This window comes from Saccostrea echinata, unplaced genomic scaffold (genome assembly GCF_033153115.1).
Source record: "Saccostrea echinata isolate AGI-Se365-2 ecotype Australia unplaced genomic scaffold, CSIRO_AGI_Sech_v1 ptg000016l, whole genome shotgun sequence".
NCBI lineage: Eukaryota > Metazoa > Mollusca > Bivalvia > Ostreida > Ostreidae > Saccostrea > Saccostrea echinata.
The window spans coordinates 11,755,786-11,779,580 of record NW_026889765.1 but is presented as its reverse complement, the minus strand read 5'-3'; the positions used below and the strand labels follow the sequence as shown (position 1 = coordinate 11,779,580).

The 23,795-nt window shown below is 35.0% G+C and overlaps 1 protein-coding gene across 1 annotated transcript in view; it reads left to right on the top strand.

Annotated features, from left to right (window-relative positions):
• The first annotated feature begins 10,544 nt into the window (after nt 1–10,544).
• LOC133188157 (uncharacterized) overlaps nt 10,545–23,795 on the top strand; it is a 30,452-nt gene continuing 17,201 nt past the window's right edge. Inside the window, exon 1 of the mRNA XM_061323539.1 lies at nt 10,545–14,228. Coding sequence (XP_061179523.1) covers nt 10,545–14,228 — 3,684 coding nt within the window. The remainder of the gene's footprint in view (nt 14,229–23,795) is intronic.

Below are 23,795 nucleotides of genomic sequence, written 5' to 3'. Positions count from 1 at the left end.
TTTAAACACAGGTGCCATGATTTGAACAAAAATTGATCTACTCTCACAGAGGAAGCTTTCACTTTTCTCAAAATACTTTGTTGTTCTTAAGAAGAGGAGTTTTAAAAATATTTTCCTATGTAATCCCTACTTTGGCCCACCCTACCCCTGACAACCATGATCTGAACTACCATAAATCTGGAAATTTTTACGTCGATTTATTTTTGCGAATCTGGGTCAAAAAGGTGTTGATTAATTTTTACGTTTTAAAATTTTGCAAATTGTCATTGGTGCTAAAAATTAAGAAAAGCGCTTAAAATGTTTATAACAATTTATAAGTTGCGTAAATGCATACAGTGAATTATGCATGTACATACAATCTCCTTTCTTTCATCGGGGTTTCATTATACACGAGAGTAAGTTCTTCGTTAACAATCAGTCGTGCTAGGGAATCATTGTTAGATAAAACAACTGGCCTCTCTTTCTTGGAGAAATAATTAAAAAAGACACTGCCTGTCAAACCATCTGACGATATTGAATGTAGTTAAGACAAGGATTATCATGGGTAACTAGCTTGTAGTACAAACAGATTTCTTAAAACGACCACTGCTTACGAATACCTGTTCACTGGGTTAAAAATAGACACCAGCTGTCAGCAAAATTTTGGTTTACATTTTTTGTTGTTGATTTATTTTTAAGCAAAGTATTTTTGCGAATGCAATGCACGCGCAAATTTGCTAAAAATTTATCTACAGTAAAAATATCCAGATTTACGGTATTTACAACCTAGACTACCTAAGTAAGCTTCCTAAGTTTCATTTTTTTTGATCAGGTGGTTCTTGAAAAGACAATTATAAAATTTTTTTCTTATATATTTCACTGTAAAACTTTGATTCCTTTGATGCCCCCACCCTACCCACAGGGACTATGATCTGAACACTTTAGAACTAACATTAGAATCCACACTACTTCAGAAAGCATTCACCAAAATGTTATCTTTTCTGGTCCAGTGTTCTTTGAGAAGATTTTTTAATGACTCTACCCTGTTTTTGCCTTTTCTTGATTATCTTCCCTTGGAAGTGGGCTTGTACAGTATTGCGAGTCTGACTGTCTGTCTGTCTCCCTCCGTGCATATGTGAGTTTGTCAGTCTCTCTTTCTCTTCATTACCCTAGTAAATATTCGTCAAAACAAACACCAATACAATACAATAATTTATATAGCACATTATAATAAAGACACTCTAGTGCGCTTAACATTAAAATATAGGGCTGGGACGATATATCGAGATATCGATAATATCGATTCAATGTGAGGATGATACGCATATCGATACGTCTGAAGAAATATCGACATATTTCCAAAAAAATTCTGACTAATGTTTTTCTTTGTTAACTAAACATTTTGGGTTTAATATGTAAAATGAATATGCTTAATATAAATATGAATATGAAATACATAATAATTAAGATCAAAATAATTAAGTTTTACAACAGATATACAACTTCTTTGAATAAATTATTCGTATTTGTGAAGAAATATCTTGTTCATTTCAATATAAAAAAAGAATTTATCACCAATTAAACATATCGTGATACATATCGTATCGTGGCTCAAATATCGGGATACGTATCGATATAGAAAAAGTTGTATCGTCCCAGCCCTATTAAAATACACATAAGCATAGAAAATGAAGAACAAACTACTTAAAAAAAATGCATATGCATATGCGTAAAAAAAAAGGCTAACTAAAAGACCTTGTATACTATAAGAACATAAAATGTTATAGCTTGTCTACAATATGTGCAGTGAGGGTTAGTACTGTAACATATTGTTGCTGACGACAATATGTACAGAACGACAATATGTACCTTCACATTTCATATCATCATATTTTCTATGTCCAAGCATCGCTATACTTATGCAATTTTGAAAATGGCTAAGTAAACACACCTGCAGTTGATTTATTGAATACATTCTGAATAAATACAAAAATACAAAATATATGCATTTTAATGGTTTGGACAAGTCTTGCCCATGAAAGTAAACAAAATCAAATTTTGTTGTAGCCACCCTGCATTTTTAAGACATTTTACGTTAATTTATTTTGATAAATTGTGGTGTTTTTTTTTCTAGAAACTAAACAGTCAGGGGCATAATGCAAACAGGTTATAATAGAAAAATAACTTGAATGTATAAGTTATTTTACCATGTTTACACACACAATTTTTTTTAATGATAATTTACTTTTATATCCTACTTGGACATTGATTTCTTGGGGGTTTCATATTTCCTGCCAAAATGTATTGTATTTTGGAATTCCATTATGTAATACAAGATGCAGTGCACAGACTCCAGTGAAGAATTGGTGAGGAGGGGGAGATAAACAGCATTTTACTTCTTAATTTGAGGTGTTATATACATTGTTTTGGTCAAGTCTTTATCATTAAATAAACATTTTTTCCCAAGACTTTAATTTGAACAATTTTTCTGGATTGAGCAAGGTTTAAATTTAACTAAACATTTGTTTTTGTCTTGTGCATGAGCAAAAACCTTTGGTGCATGTGGTGTGGAGTTAGGGGGAATGACACAAAATAACTTAAAGGTGCTTGCATGGACACAGATTTGAAGTTAATATTTTCTCAAAATTCTGTATAATTTCATAACTTGTATGTTGATATAGCATTTCATACTAAAATATAATAAAAATCTTCTTTCATCTTGAAGTTATTAAAACTCCGAATTTCTGGACGTGTTGGATTGACACATCCTTGCACTTTCACATATTTTAATTTTATTCTTAATACATAATAAAAGTGGCAATTTTGTTGTGTATTTATGAAAAATATTAAAACTATAACGCAGAAAATTCAGAGTAGAAATGTTCGAAAGCAAAACCCACTCACAGTATTGAAGTCCGTGCTCAGTGGTGTGTGCAGAGTTCAACAATTGAACACACTCGGTGAATCGTAAACATTAACAATAACAGAGCTCGTGCCCTGTTTACAAAAACAGTTTACGTTTCATGGGTGTGTTCAATTTGTTAAAGTCTGTACACATCACAGAGCACGGACTGACAATACTGGTGAGTTGGTTTTGCTGTCGAACATTTCTACTCTGAATTTTCTGGATTATACATGTAATATTTTGCATTTATACATAACAAAATCAGTTCTTTTCTTAAATATTAAGGATAAAGTTAAAATTTGTGTAAGTGCAAAGATGTGTTAATCAAACGCGTCCCGGAATTCTTAGTTCCAATAATTTCCAGATAAAATAAGTTTTTAATTATATTTTCGTGTGAAATGCTATTGCAATGTATAAGTCTTGATATTATACAGAAAATTTGAGAAAATATTAAGTTCAAATCTGTGTCTAAGCACCTTTAAACGAGTTATCATTTTATGGAAACTATTTTGGAAAATAACTTGTTTGTGTTACTAATGATGGGGAAAAGTAGGACAGAAGTTAAGAGAGGTTACTCAATGTGACAAAAAATAACTCGAGTTATTTTTGACAATAACTTGCTAAACATGTCTTTCAGTTTTACAAAATTAGATGAAAATCAACTAGTGTAAGTTCTTGAGGTACCCACCTTTAATCCACCGGAATGTTTATGATACTCAATATAATTACTGCTGTACCATTTGATGCTACATGTTGTCTTCATAGCTTTTGACACTGTAAAATTTTGATTGGAAATTGTTCTTTCGTTTCTCTAATTCGTCTGTTAATTAGCATTGTTATTTCAGTATAGCAGTAGTTCAGTATTTCAGAGACACCTTCATAGATATTTATGAACAAACTGCAGAGACTTTGAACACAATTAAGTTGGTGTTTCAACTGAATTTTTTGGAAATTAAACCATTCACTATTTGCAAAGGCATTGGAAAAATCATTGAAATTAATCTTTGTATCAAGGTTAATGACATGATTTTCTTGCACTCTAAACTGTTTTATTTGATAATTGAACATTAATATTTAATGGGCACTTTATTACAGTCCCTGAAACGTTCTACTTTCCCACTTGAACGGTGAGCGAACGCTGAACGAACGGTGAACGAACGCTGAACGAACGCAGAGCGAACGGTGAGTGAACGATGTGTGAACGCTGAACGCAACTTGGTGAACGATGTGTGAACGCTGAACGGTGAGCGAACGCAGAACGCGAACGGAGCGCAAACGCGAACGCAAAGTGAACGGTGAACGAACGGTGAACGCAAGATGAACGATATATTCGGAATGCCTCTGATCTTTTCCTTGCATTGAAACTATTTTATTGTATTATAATGTCAGGTGCCAAAAAAAAAAATAAATAAATAAATAAGTAAACCAGTAAATGAATGAATAAATAAGTAAATAAAATAAATTCTCCAAAATTGTCCTAAGAAAGACGATTCATGCACATTAAGTTTTTAATCACACGATTTTTAACGCATTAAAACATTGCAATTGTTGCCGAACGCTGAAGTATAAAAGATATTTTTTTAGTTGGAAAATAAAAATGTTTATTCTTATTTGATAACAAATCAGAGAAAACTTCTGACTTATAGAATGAATTAAAGCGATTGTAACATCCATCCATATATGTATCTCCGTGTCAAGGCGATTTCATGTAAAGTAATAAAAAAAATTAATTACAAAGGTCAGTGGACGTTTTGCATTTATACGCTCGTATTTAAATGTTTGATACAATAATATATTATGTGTCATTTCTATTTTTCATGATGATTTATTGAGCCGACTTCTACATGTATCTGTAGATGGCTGTGATTATACTCAGACAAGATTATACAAAGATACATATTCATATTATTTGTTATAAATTCAATTTTCATAACTTGATATTTAAGTAATATGCTGTTATAATTATCAAAAAGACAAATGAGAGAGAGAGAGAGAGAGAGAGAGAGAGAGAGAGAGAGAAGTATTATTCCGTTTCAGCCCCCCCCCTTCCTTTCAGGCTTCACTAAATGTTTGCACCTATATCAAACAATAACTCTGATATTTTTTTCTAAATATATTAGACAGTGAAAGTAACTTTTTTTTATCAACAAATCATATCCATCTGTTTGACAGTATTACTCGTTTTTATTTTCCTGCTTCAAGTTCACACGAAGTCCACGTGCTTGTCCTGTCAATCAAAATCATTCGACACTGTGCAGGTGTGAAAGTTTCGTCACATCGAAGACGAAGTGCGAGTATTTCCAACAAGTTTATAACATTTATTTTTATCATTTCTAGATTTGATACCAACATTTGAATAATTAGTGAATAAAATATATTGGGCATTAACACTTGAATTTGAAACATACTCTCTGCCAATTTCAAATACATCCGCCGACACGTCTACATTTTGAACTACTATTGTTTTGTGACTTTTTTTTAGATGCATGTTTGCTTTGAGACTGAAATTTTTGTTCTAAAAAAGACCTTAACTTTTTTTTAACAGGTTAATTAAAATTTTCTGGAAATACAGTACTGACTAAGCAACAGATTTAGGGGAAAAGGGGGGGGGTATTAATTATATCGAATAGCAAACATATAAAGTTACAGTGAAGAAAGATTTTTTCTCTATAACTATAGACTTTACATACATGTATTATAGTAGCGAATATTCTGTAGTGCATTACATTTTAAATAAATATTTCCTTTAAACACACTATCAATTTAATTCGCTCCAAAGATAATAAATTTACAGGATATCCGCAGTACTATGTATAACTCTCAGAACTAGTTCTATCATATTTTCTGTAGTAATTGAATAAAAAAACGCGTTAGAAATAAGTATTTTCGTAATTTTGCTGCGTAATTATTTGACTTGGATAATTATATCTCCATTAACGATTTGTCGTCTTTAACAAAACATCAAAATGTTGCAGTGCTTGAAGTATTTGCACATTGGCCTTAGTTAAATTTAATATTTCAGCATCGTTCTACATAGGTACAGGATGTGCTTATAACAACATTTTTTTCCCAGAGTAATCTAATAAATAACCTAATAGCTAAGTTAGAATAATAAAAATATATATCTTAGATTTTTCCCCCATGAAATAATGATTCTTCAAACACGATATGTTAGTATTAAATTAAAAAATCTGTAACTCCTTACCTACAAAAAGATAAGTCCTTTCACTTGGGAGTTCCGAATGGCAATGACAACTGAACGATAGGTGAACGCTGAACGCAAGGTGAACGCAAAGTGAACGGAACGAAGAGCGAACGCTGAACGCTTTGTGAACGGTGAACGCGAGCGCACGGTGAACGGTGAACGCAAAACTGTGAACGGAGAGCGAACGGTGAACGCACGGTGAACGAACGGTGAACGCACGCTGAACGAACGGTAAACGAACGGTGAGCGAACGGAAAAATGGGAAAGTAGAACGTTTCAGGGACTGTAGCTCAAACCTCAAGTGACCTTTTCTGATCACATTTTGTCTGTAGTCTGTCTGTAAACTTTTCACATTTTCCAACTTCTTCTCCAGAACCACTGGGCTAATTTCAATCAAACTTGCCACAAAGCATTCTTGGGTGAAGGGGATTCAAGTTTGTTCATATTAAGGGCCACACCCTCATTCAAGGGGAGATAATTCAGAAATGGTGAAAATCTGGTGACATGTTTTACTAAATCTTCTTCTCAAGAACCACTGGGCCAAAAAAGTTGAAACATATAGGAAATCTTCTTTACATAGTGTAAATTCAAATTTGTTCAAATGATGACCCCTGTTGGTAGGGTGTGGCCACAATGTGGGATCAACGTTTTACAAGGGAATATAAAGGAAAAAACTTTAAAAATCTTCTTCTCAAGAATAGTAAAGTCATGATTAGTCGTATTGATATGGAAGCATCCTCAGGTAGTTTAGATTTAAATTTATCCAAATGATGACCCCCGGTAGAAGGGTGGGACCACAATAGGGGATCAAAGTTTTACATAGGAATATATAGGAAAAATCTTTAAAAATCTTCTTCTCAAGAACAGCAAAGCCATGATTAGTCATATTGATATGGAAGATCCTCAGGTAGTGTAGATTTAAGTCTGTTCAAATGATGACCCCTGGGGGAAGGGTGGGGCCTCAATGGGGAATCAAATTTTACATAGGAATATATAGGAAAAAATCTTTAAAAATCTTCTCAAGAACAGCAAAGCCAGCATTAGTCATATTGATATGGAAGCATCCTCAGGTAGTGTAAATTAAAGTTTGTTCAAATGATGACCCCGGGGGAAGGGTGGGGCCACAATGGGGGATCAAAGTTTTACATACAAATATATAGGAAAAAATCTACTTCTAAAGAACAGAAAAGCCATGTTTAGTCATATTGATATGGAAGCAACCTCAAGTAGTGTAGATGCAACTTTTTCCAAATGATGACCCCTGGGAGTAGGGAGGGGCCTCAATGGGGAATCAAATTTTTACAAAATAATATAATAGGAACAAGTTGCTGTCCTTTAAGAAAGGACTGCAATACGTGGACCATGTGCTGTCACAGTTCTTATTTTTTATTTACTTTTGTTTGCTTTTTTGTGTAATTATACGGAGTGAAATATGTGTATTATTCAGATATCAGAAAGATATATCCTTCTTTGTAAATTTTTGAATTATCTTCCTTGATTGGAAATCTTTTGTGTCAGGAGTTATCTCCCTCATTTTTTCGTGCAAGTTTTCATTCAGTCTGCCATTAGAGTTCCATCCGTGATGATGTACATGTAACATTCTACCTTCTTACGATTTGTGGCCTATTACCATGTAAGTTTTTATAGGAAACTTTTGTAACTTCATACCTATTATTTGTAAAGTTTTTTGGTGATTATTTATAGAGTTTTTGTGTATTGAAAACTTATTCAGACCGGTAATTTTTGTAAAGTTTAAAGTCACTGAAGTCACGAGAATTAGTTATTGTTATTCAATTTATCTAATATGCTTTATAGTAATTTAATTTATTATTATGATAAGGTTTATAAGTTAGCTTTTTTCTATGGAACACCGTTATTGTCTTTTTGGTATATAAGTATTATAGTATTTGATTTTGTTTATTTCAGTTATTTACCTCATTCGCTTACTCGCTCGTGTAGACTCACTCGCTCACTTAGGCTCACTCACATAGGCTCACTTTGTCTCACTCACCTAGGCTCATTCGCTCATTCACTGATTGGAATATGAATTCGCTTGTTAATAAATATGGAACCAGTTACCATGTGTTCTTCAATGATCAAGTATGAGGTGTGAGGTGTGAAGTTTAGCTAGCTGTTCCAGACAGCATAGTAAATAAATGTCAATTGGCCAGAACCAAACCCAGAATTTGAGGATGATTGATCATCATCAAGAAGAAGAAGATGACGAACACCAGATGGTTGATCAAGAAGAAGATGACAAAAACCAGGCCTCTGCCAGGCCGAAACGTCACAGGGATCTAACTGAGAAAGGTCAAGAACTCCTAGACAAACAGATTAACACTTACTCAGCTCGTTTACAAAAGTTATGGAAAAATGTAGACACTATCATCGAGGAAGTAGACCACACATCTTCTAAAATCCAGAACTCATCATACATTTGAAATCACAGTTAGAAACAAGAATAGATGCATTTGACGTACTCTTCAGTGAATTCTGTGGTTTTCTGGAAAGACATCGAACTGAAAAATGTGTACATGAACTTCAAAAACTCAAGTTTTCAAAGAAAGGATATTCTATCTTATTTGATACTGCTTTCAGAAAACTGAATGCATTGTACCAACAGTCACCACAGCTTCATGAACAGAAACCACCTTAGGAAGAAGATGTTCATTCAAATAGGTCAACTAAGAGATCACAAGAAAATGCCTCACAAACTTCTTCAATCAGCAGTAAACAAAGCTCATTGTCTGAAAAGAGAAAGAAAGCAGAAATTGCCCGTGCCAAATTAAAATATACCGAACTTGAAATGAAAATTAAGAAGGAACAATCTCTTCTAGCATTAGAAAGAGCTAAGTCTCAGAAAATGACAGACGATTTAGAAGCAGATCTACAATTACTATCTGTTAAAAAGGAAGTCGCGGTCGCTGAAGCGGAAATTCTCAGTGAAGAGGAAGGAAGTCAGTGTGGTCATAGTGATACATGTATTAAACATTTAGAGAGCGTTGACAGTAAAGAACGTACAAAATCATATGTAGAGCAACATGCTCAAATCAGAACTCAAAATAAAAACATTTGTGTAGAACCTGAAACTATTGTGAAAGAAAATGTTAATCAACATAGTCAGAGTTGCATTCCAGAACCTTGTACATCTATACTGAATCCTCAGGCTCTTCCATACTTTCCACCACAGCCGTCCTGGAGTGTAGGAGGACAAGCAGTGACCTCAGATTTCACTTGTTATCTCTTGAAAAAAGACTTGATGCTTTCACGTCTCATCAAATTTAATGACAAACATGAATTCTACCCGTCATGGAAAGCAACCTTTAAATCTGTTATGAGAGACTTACAAGTGACACCAGAAGAGGAAATTGACTTTCTTATCAAGTTCACTAGTCTATCAGCACAACAACAGATTATCAGCATTAAAGCAGCAAGTGCGAGCAATCCAGTGCATGGACTTCAGAGAATTTGGCAAAGATTAGAGGAGAGATTTGGTTGTCCTGAAATGATAGAATCTGCTTTAAAAACAAAACTGAACTCATTTGTTCCTATTACATCGAAAGATTATCATCGTCTATATGACTTGTCTGATATTTTGGATGAAATCCTAGCAGCAAAAGAAGATATCCGTTACCAGTCATTACTTGCATATTTTGATGCGTCGACAGGAGTGACACCTATCGTCATGAAGCTTCCGTACCAACTTCAAGAAAAATGGACGAATACAGCAGTGAAATACATAAGTGAACATCATGTTGTGTTTCCCCCATTTCATGTATTTGCAAACTTTATTCGTGAGCGAAGCCGTATCAAGAACAATCCCAGTTTTGCTTATACAGACAGAAACCTGCATATGCAGAAACACAGTGACAAAACTCTGAAGATTTCAAGCAGGAAAACAGCTGTGTCTTGGCAACCACAGATTCTTCGTAATTCAGGAAAAGAAAACCAGTGTCCCCTTCATAAGACAAACCATTCCTTGGAACAGTGCAGAGCTTTCAGAACAAAGCCATTTGATGAACGGAGGAAGATCGTGAAAGATAACAATTTGTGTTTTAGATGTTGTTCAAGAGATCATAAACAAGCAGAGTGTCATTCTGATGTGCAGTGTGGAGAATGTGGAAGCAAATTTCACACATCACCATTACATGTGAACAGGACAAAAGTTCAGACTTCATACCCTTGGAGAAACTATGGCGGGGAGAATTTCACTGAGAGACAAGTTTTAGATTCTGAAAATGTGAACAACCCAGCTCATGAGCTGTGAATTCTAAGTGTACACAAATCTGTGGACAAACATTTGGTGGAAAATCTTGTGCTAAAACCATTCTGGTGCATGTGTACCCAAAACACTGTCCGCAAAAATCTGTGAAAATTTATGCAGTGATTGATGACCAGTCAAACAGAACACTTGCTAAACCAGAACTCTTTGATCTTATGGACACTCATGGAACTATGACAAATTACCTGTTAACATCTTGTTCAGGAAAAGTTCAAAGGTCAGGACGTAAAGTTCAAGGATTAGTTGTTGAGTCATTAGATGGACAAAACTGTATAGATATACCTACCATCATTGAGTGTGATGAAATTCCTGAAGTCAGAGAGGAAATTCCTACACCAGATGTAGCCCTACATTATGAACATTTACATGACATTGCTGATCACATACCACCAGTTGATCCTAATGCAGAAATCCTGTTACTGATAGGAGGGGACATAACCAAAGCACATCATGTTTTAGACCAACGCATTGGATTGGGAAATCAACCCTATGCCCAAAAACTGTCCCTTGGTTGGACTATCATTGGTGAGACTTGTTTGGGAAAAACCCATAAACCAGATGTCATTAATGTCATGAAAACTTGTGTTCTACCTGATGGCCGTCCAACTTTGATGCTACCTTGCAACAGTAACTTACAGGTCAAGGAAAAAATCCTCAATGAAACCTCAACAAACATCATGTGTACAAAGACTGAAATTGGTGAAAGTGTTTTTCAGAGGACAGAGAATGATGAAAAGTTAGGACTTTCTATGGATGATCATGAGTTCTTAGACATCATGAATTCAGAATTTACAAAAGATCTTGATGGACATTGGCAAGCTCCACTTCCTTTTCGTAAGGACCATCAAAGACTAGTAAACAACTATGATCAAGCTAGGAAGAGAGCAAAACAGTTAGATTACACTTTGCAGAAGGATCCTACAAAGAAAGAACATTTTGTGGAATTTATGGATGCATTGTTCAAGAATCATCATGCAGAAATAGCACCGCCTCTACAGAATGGAGAAGAGTGTTGGTACTTACCATTGTTTGGAGTTTACAACCCAAAGAAACCAAACAAAATTCGAGTTGTGTTTGATTCTTCAGCAAAATTCGAAGGAAAGTCGCTTAACGACGTACTACTTACCGGACCAGACTTGACAAACAGTCTTCTGGGTGTTTTACTACGGTTCCGCAGAGAGAAAGTCACATTAATTGGAGATATTGAACAGATGTTTTATTGTTTAAAAGTCTGTGAACCTCATCGAAATTTCTTGCGATTTCTATGGCATGAAGACAACAATCCTGAAAAGAGACTGATCGAATACCGTATGACTGTTCACGTCTTCGGAAACAGTCCCTCGCCAGCCATCGCAACCTACGGATTACGCAAGACTGTGAAGGAAGTAGAAGATATGTTTGGGACAGATGTAATTCAGTATGTAGAACGTGATTTTTATGTGGATGATGGATTAACATCACAACCTACCGTAGAAAAAGCTGTGGACCTAATGAAAAGAACACAGAAAGCATTGAGTTATGGGAAATTACGTCTACACAAAATAGCTTCAAACAACCAGGAAGTTATGAACGCTTTTCCACCTAGTGATCTGTCAAGTGAAATGAAAGACTTGGATTTATCAAAAGACAATCTACCAACACAGCGCAGTCTAGGACTTAATTGGGACTTACAGTCAGATTCGTTTTTCTTTAAAATTTCAAATGATGTCAAACCATTCACAAGAAGAGGTGTGTTATCAACAATAAATAGTATATTTGACCCCCTAGGATTTCTCGCCCCAATTATCATCCAAGGCAAGTCACTTATGAGGAATCTACTTCAAGAAACAGTCAACTGGGATGAACCTTTACCAGAAAGTCAGTCTACTCAGTGGGAAAAATGGAAAAATTCCTTACAACATCTCCAGAATCTACACATTCCAAGAGTTTACATAGAACTGACTCAGTCATGGAGTGAGACAATGAACAAAACAATTCACATTTTTTGTGATGCTTCAGAATCAGCAATATCAGCAGTGGCCTATGTAGAATCACAAGGAAACTTTGGATTTATCCTCGGCAAATCAAAACTTGTGCCCTTAAAAGGACATTCGATACCACGTTTAGAACTTTGTGGCGCTGTGCTAGCTGTGGAAATTGCTAAGTGTGTATCAGAACAGCTAGAATTACCGATTGAACATTTTAAGTTTTACTGTGATAGTAAAGAAGTGTTGGGATATATTTTCAACAATTCAAGGAGATTCTATCAGTATGTGGCAAACAGAGTGATGCAAATTCGTAAAGTGACCAAACCAGATCAGTGGTCATACATATCGACAGACAAAAATCCAGCTGATCAAGCAACAAGACAGATACCAGTTAAAGCTCTACAAAAAAGTACTTGGCTATTAGGACCATCACCTCCACACTTACAACAGATTCAGCACCCATGCATATCTTATGAGATGGTGGACCCAGATTCAGACAGGGAAGTCAGACAAGAAATCACTTGTCTAAAGGTTGACATCTATAGACTTGGATTGAAATCGGAAGGATTCTCATGCTTTTCCCAATGGAGGAAACTTGTTGAAACTATTGCCAGACTTCAACATTTAGCACATTCCTTTCAACAAGGAGACAGTAAATGCTCTGGGTGGCATGTGTGTGAAGATTCAAGAACTGTGGAAAATTTCAACAAAGCTGAGAAACTTATCATCAAAATTGTGCAGAATGAAGTGTATTTAGAAGAAATTCAGTGCATATTGAAAGAAAAACCTCTACCTAGAGATAGTAACATTTTACCTCTTTTGCCATTCTTGGATAAAGATGGAATACTGAGAGTTGGAGGACGTCTCAACAAAAGTTCTTTACCAATCAATGAGAAAAATCCAGTGATAATACCCAGAAACCATCATATAGCGTTGTTGATTGTTCGTTACTATCATGAACTCTGTAAACATCAAGGTCGCCACTTAACAGCAGGAGCGATTCGTAGTGCTGGATTCTGGATAATAGGAGCCAGAAAATTAGTTTCATCCATACTTCACAACTGTGTCAAATGCAGAAAATTACGTGGAAAGCTATTGTGTCAAAAAATGTCGGACCTTCCTACCGATCGTTTGGAGCCTAGTCCACCATTTACTTACATTGGCCTGGATACGTTTGGACCATGGGAGATAGTTACTCGTCGGACGCGTGGAGGATCTGCAAACTCGAAAAGATGGGCAATCTTATTTACCTGCCTTACAACGAGAGGAATTCACATTGAAGTTGTGGAGGAGTTAAGCTCTTCATCATTTATCAATGCCTTTAAGCGGTTTGAAGCCATTCGAGGAAAAGTTACCCAAATTCGTTCAGATCAAGGAACCAATTTCGTGGGTGCTATAAATGACCTGAAAATTGATTCAACTGGACTCAACTTAGAAGACAGTAAAATCAAAAACTTCCTTTATGAGTGTGGAACTACTTGGAAGTTTAATCCACCCCACTCTTCGCATATGGGTGGCGCATGGGAACGCCTCATTGGAGTAGTAAGACGTGTGATTGATGCAGTTATGTTGGAGATACCAGCTAGATCACTAACTCATGAAACACTGACGACATTTATGGCAGAAGTTTCAGCAATCGTAAATGCCAGACCATTAGTCCCCTTATCGGAAGATGCAGATGAACCGTACCCTCTGAGCCCTTCCATGATACTTACCCAGAAAACTCCTGTGATCGTCGACCTTCCTGTTGACAAGATGAACATGTATCAAGCTCAGTGGAAACCGTACAGCATATGGCAGATTTATTCTGGACGCGCTGGAGAAAAGAGTATCTTCATACTTTACAGATTCATTGCAAGTGGACGCGTACTGAAAGAAACATTACAGAAGGTGATATTGTGTTACTTCGCGATAAAGATGTTCATCGTAACCTTTGGCCTATGGGTGTCATTGTGAAAGTGTTTCTCAGTGATGACAGGAAAGTTCGTAAAGCTGAAATTCGTGTCGCGAAACGCGGCTGCCAGTCATCAACATTCATTCGTCCAGTTACAGAGATGGTGTTGCTACTATCCAATGACATTAATGTATAGCGTGTAATTGTATATGTGATGTTAGAAACATCAGACGGGGAGTGTGCTGTCACAGTTCTTATTTTTTATTTATTTTTGTTTGCTTTTTTGTGTAATTAATCGGAGTGAAATATGTGTATTATTCAGATATCAGAAAGAGTTATCCTTCTTTGTAAATTTTTGAATTATCTTCCTTGATTGGAAATCTTTTGTGTCAGGAGTTATCTCCCTCATTTTCTCGTGCAAGTTTTCATTCAGTCTGCCATTAGAGTTCCATCCGTGATGATGTACATGTAACATTCTACCTTCTTACGATTTGTGGCCTATTACCATGTAAATTTTTATAGGAAACTTTTGTAACTTCATACCTATTATTTGTAAAGTTGTTTGGTGATTATTTATAGAGTTTTTGTGTATTGAAAACTTATTCAGACCGGTATTTTTTGTAAAGTTTAAAGTCACTGAAGTCACGAGAATTAGTTATTGTTATTCAATTTATCTAATATGCTTTATAGTAATTTAATTTATTATTATGATAAGGTTTATAAGTGAGCTTTTTTCTATGGAACACCGTTATTGTCTTTTTGGTATATAAGTATTATAGTATTTGATTTTGTTTATTTCAGTTATTTACCTCATTCGCTTACTCGCTCGTGTAGACTCACTCGCTCACTTAGGCTCACTCACATAGGCTCACTTTGTCTCACTCACCTAGGCTCATTCGCTCATTCACTGATTGGAATATGAATTCGCTTGTTAATAAATATGGAACCAGTTACAGTCCCTGAAACGTTCTACTTTCCCATTTTTCCGTTCGCTCACCGTTCGTTCAGCGTGCGTTCAACGTTCGTTCAGCGTGCGTTCACCGTTCGCTCTCCGTTCACTGTTTGCGTTCACCGTTCACCGTGCGCTCGCGTTCATCGTTCACAAAGCGTTCAGCGTTCGCTCTTCGTTCCGTTCACTTTGCGTTCACCTTGCGTTCAGCGTTCACCTATCATTCAGTTTTCATTGTCATTCGGAACTCCGAAGTGAAAGGACTTATCTTTTTGTAGTTAAGGAGTTACAGGTTTTTTTAATTTATTAACTAACATATCGTATTTGAAGAATAATTATTTCATGAGGAAAAATATCTACGATGTATATTTTTATTGTTCTAACTTAGCAGTTAGGTTATTTATTAAATTACTCTGGAAAATAAATGTTGTTACAAGCACATTCTGTACCTATGTAGAACGATGCTGAAATATTAAATTTAACTAAGGGCAACGTGCAAATACTTCAAGCACTGCAACATTTTGTTGTTTTGTTAAAGACGACAAATCGTTAATGGAGATATAATTATTCAAGTCAAATAATTACGCAGCAAAATTACGAAAATATTTATTTCTAATACGTTTTTTTTTTCAATTACTACAGAAAATATAATAGAACTAGTTCTGAGGGTTATACATAGTACTGCGGATATCCTGTCAATTTATTATCTTTTGAACGAATTAAATTGATAGTGTGGTTAAAGGAAATATTTATTTAAAATGTAATGCACTACAGAATTTCTCTACTGTAATATGTAAAGTCTATAGTTATAGAGAAAAAAAATCTTTCTTCACCGTAACTTTATATGTTTGCCATTCGATATGATTAATACCCCCCCTTTCCCCCTAAATCGGTGACTTAGTCAGTACCGTATTTCCAGAATATTTTAATTAACATTTTAAAAAAAAGCTACGGTCTTTTTTAGAACAAAAATTTCAGTCTCAAAACAAACATGCATCTTAAAAAAGTCACAAAACAATAGTAGATCAAAATGTACACGTGTCGGCGGTGGTATTTGAAATTGGCAGAGAGTATGTCTCACATTCAAGTGTTAATGCCCAATGTATTTACTAATTTATTATTCAAATGTTGGAATCAAATCTAGAAATGATAAAAATAAATGTTATAGCTTGTTGGAAATACTCGCACTTCGTCTTCGATGTGACGAAACTTTCACACCTGCACAGTGTCGAATGATTTTGATTGACAGGACAAGCACGTGGAGTTCGTGTGAACTTGAAGTAGGAAAATAAAAACGAGTATGACTGTCAAACAAATGGATATGATTTGTTGATAAAAAAAAAAGTTACTTTCACTGTCTGATATATTTAGAAAAAAATTTCAGAGTTTTTGTTTGATATAGGTACAAACATTTGGTGAAGCCTGAAAGGAGGGGGGTGGCTAAAACAATATTACTCTCTCTCTTTCATTTGTCTGTTTAATAAAAACTATAACACCATATTACTTAACTATCAAGTTCTGAAATTTGAATTTATAACAATAATATGAAAAATTATCTTTGTATCATCTTGTCCGAGTATAATCACGGCCATCTAGAGATACATGTAGACGTCTGCTCAATAAATCATAATGAAAAATAGAAATGACACATAATATATTATTGTATTAAAAGTTTAAAATATGAGCGTATAAATGTAATTAATTTTTTTTTCATTACTTTACACGAAATCGCCTTGACACGGAGATATATATATATATATATATATATATATATATATATATATATATATATATATATATATATGAATATAAGTTACAACCACTTTAATTAATTCTATAAATCATAAGTTTTCTCTGATTTGTGATCAAATAAGAATAAACATTTTTATTTTCCAAATAAAAACAATATCTTTTATGCTTCAGCGTTTGGCAACAACTGCAATGTTTTAATGCGATAAAAATCGTGTGATTAAAAACTTACCGGTAATGTGCATGCACCGTCTTTCTTAGGACAATTTTGGAGAATTCATTTTGTTGACTTATTTATTCATTCATTTATTTGTTTACTTATTTATTATTTGGTTTTTTTGTGTGTGTGTGTTTTTTTTTTGGCACCTGACATTTTAATACAATAAAATAGTTTCAATGCAAGGAAAAGATCAGAGGCATTCCGAATATATCGTTCATCTTGCGTTCACCGTTCGTTCACCATTCACTTTGCGTTCGCGTTTGCGCTCCGTTCGCGTTCTGCGTTCGCTCACCGTTCACACATCGTTCACCAAGTTGCGTTCAGCGTTCACACATCGTTCACTCACCGTTCGCTCTGCATTCGTTCAGCGTTCGCTCACCGTTCAAGTGGGAAAGTAGAACGTTTCAGGGACTGTACCATGTGTTCTTCAATGATCAAGTATGAGGTGTGAGGTGTGAGGTTTAGCTAGCTGTTCCAGACAGCATAGACCATTTGCATGTGTTTCTAAACGAAATTTAAAGAAAGTTTCTAGATTTAGTGATTTTACAAAGGTGTAATTAAATTTAATTTTTTTTTGTAATTTTCACCGTTATTTAAGTCTACTTAATTAGGCTGTAATGATAAAAAAAATCATGACCTTGAAATGATATGAATATGAAACGTTGATCTAAGTATCTATCATAATTGTAATGTAGCCTTTAAAATTGACAACAGAATTAAAAGAGGCTTAAGCATGCAGGTATCGTAATCTCCATTGTCGGATCCAAGAAGGGGGGTTCGGGTGTTGGAACCCCCTTTACTTTTGCAGAAAGAGGAAGAGAGAAAGAATGTTTTTTTCTGTAATATATAATATATTTTTACATCTGGTATTTTCAATAAAATAAGTTCTTCAATCTCTACCGTTTCTGCTCTCTAGGTAGAGTTTTCCTTATTGCTTCCTCCGTGTACCTTCACAATCCCTGGCCTCGACCATCCACACACGTAACACAAAAGATTTCACTTTGATATCATCGGAAGATTCAGTGAACGTACGGCTATGCCATTTTTGGACCATTTTCTAAAGTAACTAACTTTTAGAAATGTGCATAAAAAGTCATGAAAGGGAGTATCCATAAGAGAATATTTATCTCCTTATATTATGGGGATATTTTAATCAATGAAGAGAAAGGTTCAAAATGCCCCTGTAGTATGTTGGGGAGGGGGGTTCACTTTTTCTTTAAAAAATCTTTTGTTATAATATGAATATATAAGTTTTAATTTGCATTGGAAGCTTCCCCGCACTTTTTGTTGCGGGAAGGTTCAAAATACAGAAAATCAAATATTTAAAAGAAATCAAAATGTACCAAAAAGTAAGACAGTGTGACCTAAAACCCTCCCATCCCCCTTTTTCAAAAACTCTGTTTTGGAGCACTAGAGGGGCTCTGCACTAAAAGGTCTCGCGTTATCTAAAACAATGCTAGGTTATCGATTAACTCTATCAATTTAAAAACACATAAAAGATTAATTTTGTGTTTGTGTGTGTGTTTTTTTTCTTTGTCTCCTTTAAATAATGGAATAGTTAATATACAACACCTGCAATCGTAACTTCTCAGCAAAACAACATGTTTTTCTGTCTGAGCTCGCCAGAAGCTTTGAGAAGATGCGATTGACAATCTCATCACACGTGTGTAGACCTAGGCTATTTGGTCATGCAAGCACAGGTGTGTGCACTGTTTGCTAGTGACGCTTAGACTGGTGACAGTATTTGCTACAGACATGAGGAACTTTACACCAGTTTCATAACGTGTGCAGTTTTTTCTAGTGAAAATTGGAGTAAATTAAAAGTCCAATATCTTGGATATGGGGTAACCCATATCTATTCTTGTTACAATGACCGTCAATGCATCCTTGGACGAGTGCATTGGTTACTCTGAAGGGGGCACAGGTTTACCTTTCGTTGACATTTTCTACAATGATCTGCCTACTTTGAGTGATTGTACTTTCATAGCAAAGTTGTTAAATTTTATTCCTGATTGGCCTATAGTTTTGTCATTTAAAAAAATCGGGTTATTTCGATACATGTAATGCAGAACGGCTGGGACTTGTTATCTGTACTCAGTGTTCGAAATTCAGAATTATTTTCTATGGGTCCAAAGGACCCACAGAGAAAGGGACCACATGAGTCCTTCCAGGGCAGCGTAGGCCCAAAAATTATTAATACCATAAAATATTTGGGAAAAATAAACTTTTACGTATTGATGATCTCGGTAAGTTTATTGCTTCATATGAAATATGTCAATTTAATAAAGGGTAACTACAACTCGCAAGTATTAACAATATGAAACGGTAAAACATCAATCGTCAAACAGTCTTACTTGGTCATATATAACATGTAAAGAGCTTAACATGTGTTTAGATTTTTCCTTGGAATTACAATTTCTGTTTTTAAAATCGGCGGGTAGAAAATTACACAGGTTTCTTAGATTACCACAATATGTTGTTAAAATGTACTTATAAGTATACTTGGACAATTTTTCGTAGAAAGTTTGTAACCGCATACATATAGCGTAAATTTATTCCACGCAGGAAAAAAAATTAAATCTTCAGTATTTATTTAAAATGCACATGAAAAGAAGATATCATCATCGGCCCAAAATTATTTCAAGGACCCATTTAGTCATACTATTCGTGAGTCCTTCCGTTTGTACGTCGGCGCAGGACCGACGGGCCGACGCTAATTTCGAACACTGTCTGTACTAGATTTATACGGATGATATCCTATCATTGGAAAGATAGATGGTACACGTGTAGCACAGATCTGTAGTACGCAGAATTTTTTTTTTTTTTTTTTTTTGATGTTTCTACCTCTCCCCCACATGGAAAAACATTGCTATCAAGCTATATGTGGATTACTGTCTATCAAATTATTTTGCGAACCTTGATGCACAAAACTAATGCCAGTAAATACCGGTATGTAAAGACTATCTTTTAAAATCTAGTATTTTTAATTCAACATGTTCCTACTTATTCATGTTATTTAAAATGCTTCCACCATAGAATTTAGTTTGTATATAAGGATATACATGTATATATTAAAGAGAAATTCAGAACTTGGTACATGTACTGCCAAAGAATACATAAATACGATGTGCAGATTTTAGAGAGAGGTTTCCCAATGATTAGCATATTCTAATTTGAAAAGGGTAAATTGTTCTAAGGGCAAGTTGTCTTAGAGGCGAACTCTCTAGCATTCTCGCGCATGCATAGCCTGACGTAAGCCCATGGCATCCAGTTTAACGCCACTTACATATTTTCTGCGTGGACCTCCATGCAAAAAAAAATCTTTAAAAATCCTTTGCTCAAGAACAAAGCCATTTGTTATATTAATATGGAAGCATCCTCAGGTAGTTTAAAATTCAAGCCTCCCCCCCCCCCCCCCAAATGTAAACTTTTCAATACTGAACTGATTTGTGTTTGGTCCTAGCCAACCTATGTGCTCTGGGGAGCGATGTGGCCCATGGGCCTCTTGTTGTGAAGGTTGCAGATAACCTTCTGGGTCTCAAAATGTTTTGAATTAAGACAAGGCTAACGCAAGGGCTCTAAAATACAGTGATCATTTCCTCTTTAGAGAAGCAAATTAGGTCACCATGCCGGGATTTAGCTGTTCCATGTAACACCTGGAGAGGCTGGTCAACTTCTTTGTTTACTTGTGTATCAATTGCAATGGAATGCAGATGATTTTAGCTTTCGTTGGATTAAAAATGTCCTTTAATCATTTATAAATTTAATTGTAACATATATTGACTAGTTTTATGAATGTAAAATAGGAAAATCGGTTGTCTATTTCATTGCTTTATCAGTAAAATAACTGAATGTAAATAATTTTGGGTAGGTCCATGGAACAGCCCCATTTATCTATTATCAGCTGCTTTAGGAAATACACACTGTTTAAGACTGCAAAAGATGATATTGATATAGTCTTAATAATTCTTAGTTTTTATATAAAGTCAAATACTCATTTCACCTGTACAAGTTTGGTATGTGTTTCTGATCTGATATGTTTTTGATGATTTTTGTGACTTAATCATGTTAATGGAGAGTAATATCGACGGCATTTTGATCTCGGCAATAACTGTAGTAAAATGGATGATAAAAAGTGTAAACGAAGTGATGTTAGATATAACAATGAAATTGCTTTTGTAAACATATTACACATGTATATCATATTTGATTAATGATTCCTCTATTTTTTTTAGTTCATCAACAGTTCAGGCTGGGAGTTATGTTGATAACTTGAGTCTGTGTACAGGAATAAAATGTGGTAACCATCCCGGAGGAGTGTCCGTAAGTGAGGGCACTTTATTATCACCTGAGTTAGGGCTCTTTATTATCACCTGAGTTAGGGCTCTTTATTATCACCTGAGTTAGGGCTCTTTATTATCACCTGAGTTAGGGCTCTTTATTATCACCTGAGTTAGGGCTTTTTATTATCACCTGAGTTGGGGTCTTTATTATCACCTGAGTTAGGGCTCTTTATTATCACCTGAGTTAGGGCTCTTTATTATCACCTGAGTTAGGGCTCTTTATTATCACCTGAGTTAGGGCTCTTTATTATCACCTGAGTTGGGGTCTTTATTATCACCTGAGTTAGGGCTCTTTATTATCACCTGAGTTAGGGCACAAACAATTTTTTTAGCTCACCTGAGCCAAAGGCTCAAGTAAGCCTTTCTTATCGAAGGGTGTCAACTGTCAAGTGTGCACCTGTCATGTGTCATCTGTAGACTTATCACATTTTTACAACCTTCTTTAGAACCACTAAGCCAATCTCAACCAAACTTGCCACAAGGCATTCTTGAAGGGTGAAGGGGATTTATTTTTTAAAATAAAGAATCACACCCTCTTTCAAGGGGAGATAATTAAGCATTGGTGTAAATTTGGTGGAGTTATATAAAAATCTCTTTCTCAAGTACCACTGACCCAGAAAAGATAAAACTTTTTTGGAAGCTCAAACATGACATATTAAGAAAATATGTTTTAAAATCTTCTTTTCAAGAACAGTATTGTTATGATGTGTCATATTAATATGCAAGCATTCTGAGGTAGTGCAGATTCAAGTTTGTTCAAATCATGTTGCGTGGTTAGGGTACATTGTAGGACTACTTTTGGGGATTAATATTTTAAAAGGAAATTACCAGGTAATAATTAGGATTTTATTTTTAAAACTTTTTTTGAAAAACAGCACGGTCACACTAGATCACATCCATATGGAAACAATCCAAAGTTGTTGGTATTCATTTTTTTCCCCTTCAGAAATTTGATCCTGGGGTTAGAGTAAGGCAAAAAAAGGGAGCAATTTTTACCTAATGTATGTGTACTTCCTCTGCAAAAGAGCAAGGCCATGTTGGTCATTGTTATAAATGATATTGAAGCATCCCAATGATGTGTTGATTCAAGTTAGGCTATGTCATGACCCTTTGGGGTTAGGGAGGGGCCACAATATAATCATGAGCAGGGATTAATCTAGGGCATATTTACTACCAATATTCAGTATTTTTCCCCCAAGAGAAAATTTCCTCTGTATATCCCATTTTCCCCTTTAGATAAGTAAAAATTCCCCTTACAATAATAAAAAGCTCAAATAATTTGTAAATTACCTTCATAAAAACTGGAAATTTAAGGTAAAAATTTTCAGAAGATGTGAAATATAGTTTTACATTGCTATTTTATGCATTCTAAATCATAAAAATGCTGAAATTCAATTGGGCCCCCCAGCAGGACTTGCCCTGCACCCGCTGGGGTTCTGAAGTGGCCACCTCTGACCACCGTCTGATTTTCCCAATTTCTCCAGAAAGGGTACTTTCTTCCAAAACCTAGATTAATCCCTGATGAGATAAAAAAAATTTCAGGTGAATAAATTTTGACATTTTATTTTATAACCACGCAACAAGTTGCATGGGGTATAATGTTTTTGACCCCGTCAGTCAGTCCTGTTTTTTTTGTCAGCGCAACTCCTCTTAAACCACTGCACAGAATTTCATCATACTTTGCAGATATGTACTACACTGTCTACACATTGTGTAGATGTGCATATTGCCAGGAAATACTGATTCCATTATTTTTTTGAAATTTATAAAATATGACTGATCATGGCTTTGCTGTTCTTGAGAAGAAATTTTATCTGAATTTTCCCCAATTACAATACATGTATTCCTATGTAAAACTATGTCAACTTTTGTGGCCCCTAATTTGATCAAAAATGAATCTACACTACCAGAGGATGCTTCCGTATTAATATGATTCATCATAACTTTGAAGTTTTTGTGTACTTCTATCCAAGATTTGTGTGTGTGTGTGTGTGTTGAATCATTAATATTTTGATCTCAAAATCAATAGGGGTCTTTTAAGGTCATAAAATATTTCACATAAAATTTCATTACAAAAGCTGATTCCAGTGGATTTCCTTATTACCTAGCTGAAAGGTTTCTTCAATAATAGCCAAAACTCTAAGAGCAAAAATAATGGAATCAGAATTTCTTGGCAATATGCACATCTACACACTGTATCCTAAATATGTGCACAGTTTGATAAAATTCTGTGCAACAGTTTAAGAGGAATTGTGCTGACAAACTGTTTATCTCTATATTCAAGATATAGCCAAAAATCTAA